At 48.6% G+C, this 2,759-nt stretch overlaps 1 protein-coding gene across 1 annotated transcript; it reads right to left on the bottom strand.

The window, feature by feature from the left end:
• Positions 1–513: 513 nt before the first annotated feature.
• On the bottom strand, positions 514–1,452 carry LOC100589075 (taste receptor type 2 member 62). Its single transcript, XM_003270961.3, has one exon. It carries the CDS (start codon positions 1,450–1,452, stop codon positions 514–516), a length of 939 nt encoding a protein of 312 aa, XP_003271009.1.
• Positions 1,453–2,759: the final 1,307 nt, after the last annotated feature.

The following is a 2,759-nucleotide window of genomic DNA, read 5'->3' as shown; positions in this document are numbered from 1 at the left end:
GTCCCAGCTACTCGGGAGGCTGAGGCAGGAGAATTGCTTGAACACGGGAGGTGGAGGCTGCAGTGAACTGAGATCACGCCACTGCACTCCAGCCTGGGCAACAGAGCAAGACTCCATCTTAAAAGTAAAATAAAACATATAAAAAATAAGTTTCAGTTTACCCACAGAGACAACTGACAACAGTTATAGTTCTCTATAAAGGGCATACAGACCAAAATGATGCTTGGCAAATATTAGGGTTGCTTACCTATAGATTCTTGGGGCCCCATGAGGAAATGAGGCTACCAGCAAAGGTCAAGGTGATTGACAGCTAGCGCTAGAGACTCACAGCAGTGGAGGGGATGGTAAGAACACAGACAGCAAGATGGAAAAGGGATTCTGAGGCATGGACAGAGGGGGAGAGAAAGAAGAAACTGGAAAGAGAAAGACGGTACCCAAACCTTATACATTCCTGCCAGGATCATTCATCCCAGGACTGGTTATTGACATGGATAACTCAGGAGCAGAACCACCCTATGGCCAGCACCTTCCAAAGCCCTGTGAGCCAGCAGCACATGGGCACTGGAGCTGAAGCCATGTCTTCAGGCCCTTTTTCAGTTTGGGGCTTCTCAGCACCAGGACAGTAGAGTGCAGACAGATGTTGGCATAGATTAGCACTTCCCAGGCCCAGTGCCAGTGATTCTGAAGGTTTATAATTTTAAAAGCAGAAACAAACAAGGACAGGAAGTACAATGTACAGAAGATGAGGGAAAAGGTGAGTGACTTTAAAGCCATGGTGTAAGCCTGGGTGCTGGGATCACAGGGGCCGGGCCTGAGGTCCCTCAACTGCCCCAACTGCCAGCACAGTGAGACTATGAGCAAGACGGTGGACACTAGGAACAGAAGGAATGGAATCGACAACACAAACCCTTCATGAAAGAAAACGTAGAGCTGAAATGAAGCCTGCACTCTATAAACTAGAGTTTCATTTCCGTAGGAACTCAGGGAGATCTTCCTCTGACCCAACAGTATGTTCCCAGTGGCTGATGAGATGACTTCCAGGCCACAGATGATCAGGGAGCCCTTGATCAGCTTGGGCACTAACCGAGAGATCCTCCACTTCAGCCAGGAGAAGGTGGGGTGGGAGAAAGACGAGATCTTCACACAGTAGAAAGCAGCAAGCAAGGCAGTAAACCACGAAGTGAGGGCATTGAAAAGGCCCCAGAAGATGTTCACATAGGGAACTGCGCACCAAAAATCTAGGGAGGCCAGGAGGTTGTTCGCCATGGCTACCCCATGCAGGCAGAACCGGGAGGCAGCAAGACAGGCCACAATCATGTCACTTGTGGACAGTGTCCGGCACCTTACCCACTCCCTGCCCAGCATTGTGACCAAGAAGCCATTCTGCAGCATTGCAGCCAATGACTCCAGGCAAAAGATGGCTATGAAGATCAACGTGGGCAAGGAGGGCATCTTCTCCAGGGAGGTTCTGCTAAGTCTCGGCTCCTACTGCAGAGGGCTGGGACACATCTGCAGGGAAAAACAGCCTCTCTGGCTGAGTCAAGCCACCCTGTCGACACCAGAGACTCAGAAGCCCTTGCCCCTGGATTCACAGAAAATCCCAGCCACCAGCAAACACCCCCAGTCCCCAGAATTTGAAAAGATAATTTCTGCAATCTCCTTTGGCATGCAAATCACTCCCAGCTCAATGACACCGTCTCTATTTGCATAACCTGTATTTGCCTATCCTTTCTCAGAGCCAGATGCAGGGAAATGTTAACAGAATAGAGGCTGCTGGGGTGACTGAAAATACCCACATTTTGTACATGATGCCTTAACTGTACTATTTCTTTCCTAACTCTTCTTTAAAAGACGTTGTTACTCTTATTGGCCTCCCCAAACCACAAACCTTCCCTTCACGTCCTGCCTTAATATTTTATTCAGTAACCTCTATACACTGCCTTAGCTCACCTCCTGAATGGGTGGAACAGAAAAATCATTCGCATGCACAAGGCTTCACATTACCAAGAAAAGGCTCCCTAACCACTGACCTCTCACGCTGCCTAAAATTTCACTGTCAAGCTCCATTTAAAATGTGGATTTCTCTGATGTGTTACCATCAAATCTGTTAACCGTTATCCCCTTGGCTCCAGAGTGCTTGATCAACCAAAAGTAATCAGATCCTAAGAAGCCTCTGAGGAAATGAGAGAGAGTAGATAAGTCATGATGAGAAGACGAGAAAGACAGAGAAGGGAAACTGACCCAGAGAGGACATCACCATAGGAGGTGGGGGAAGCAAGAGTTGGTGGAATGACAAGAAGAGCTCAGGGCAAAGCTGGGCCACAGGGAAGTTCTGCTTTATGTGGAGTGAGGCCTGTCCTATAACAATACTGAAGATATAACAGTAAAAACCACCCTGCTGGAACACCGTGTCTTTTTTTTTTTTTTTTTTTTTGACAGAGTCTCGCTCTGTCGCCAGGCTAGAGTGCGGTGACGTGATCTCGGCTCACTGAAACCTCCGCCTCCTGGGTTCAAGCAACTCTCCTGCCTCAGCCTCCCGAGTAACTGGGACTACAGGCATGCACCACCACTCCCGGCTAATTTTTGTATTTTTAGTAGAGACGGGGTTTCATCAGGTTGGCCAGGATGGTCTCGATCTCTTGACCTTGTGATCTGCCCACCTTGGCCTCCCAAAGTGCTGGGATTACAGGTGTGAGCCACTGCACAGGGCCCCACCTTGTCATTTTTAAAGTGATTTCACACATGTTACATTTCACCTA

This window comes from Nomascus leucogenys, chromosome 13 (assembly GCF_006542625.1).
Source record: "Nomascus leucogenys isolate Asia chromosome 13, Asia_NLE_v1, whole genome shotgun sequence".
Lineage (NCBI taxonomy): Eukaryota > Metazoa > Chordata > Mammalia > Primates > Hylobatidae > Nomascus > Nomascus leucogenys.
The sequence above is the reverse complement of the archived record's forward strand: the minus strand, read 5'-3'. Positions and strand labels throughout refer to the sequence as shown.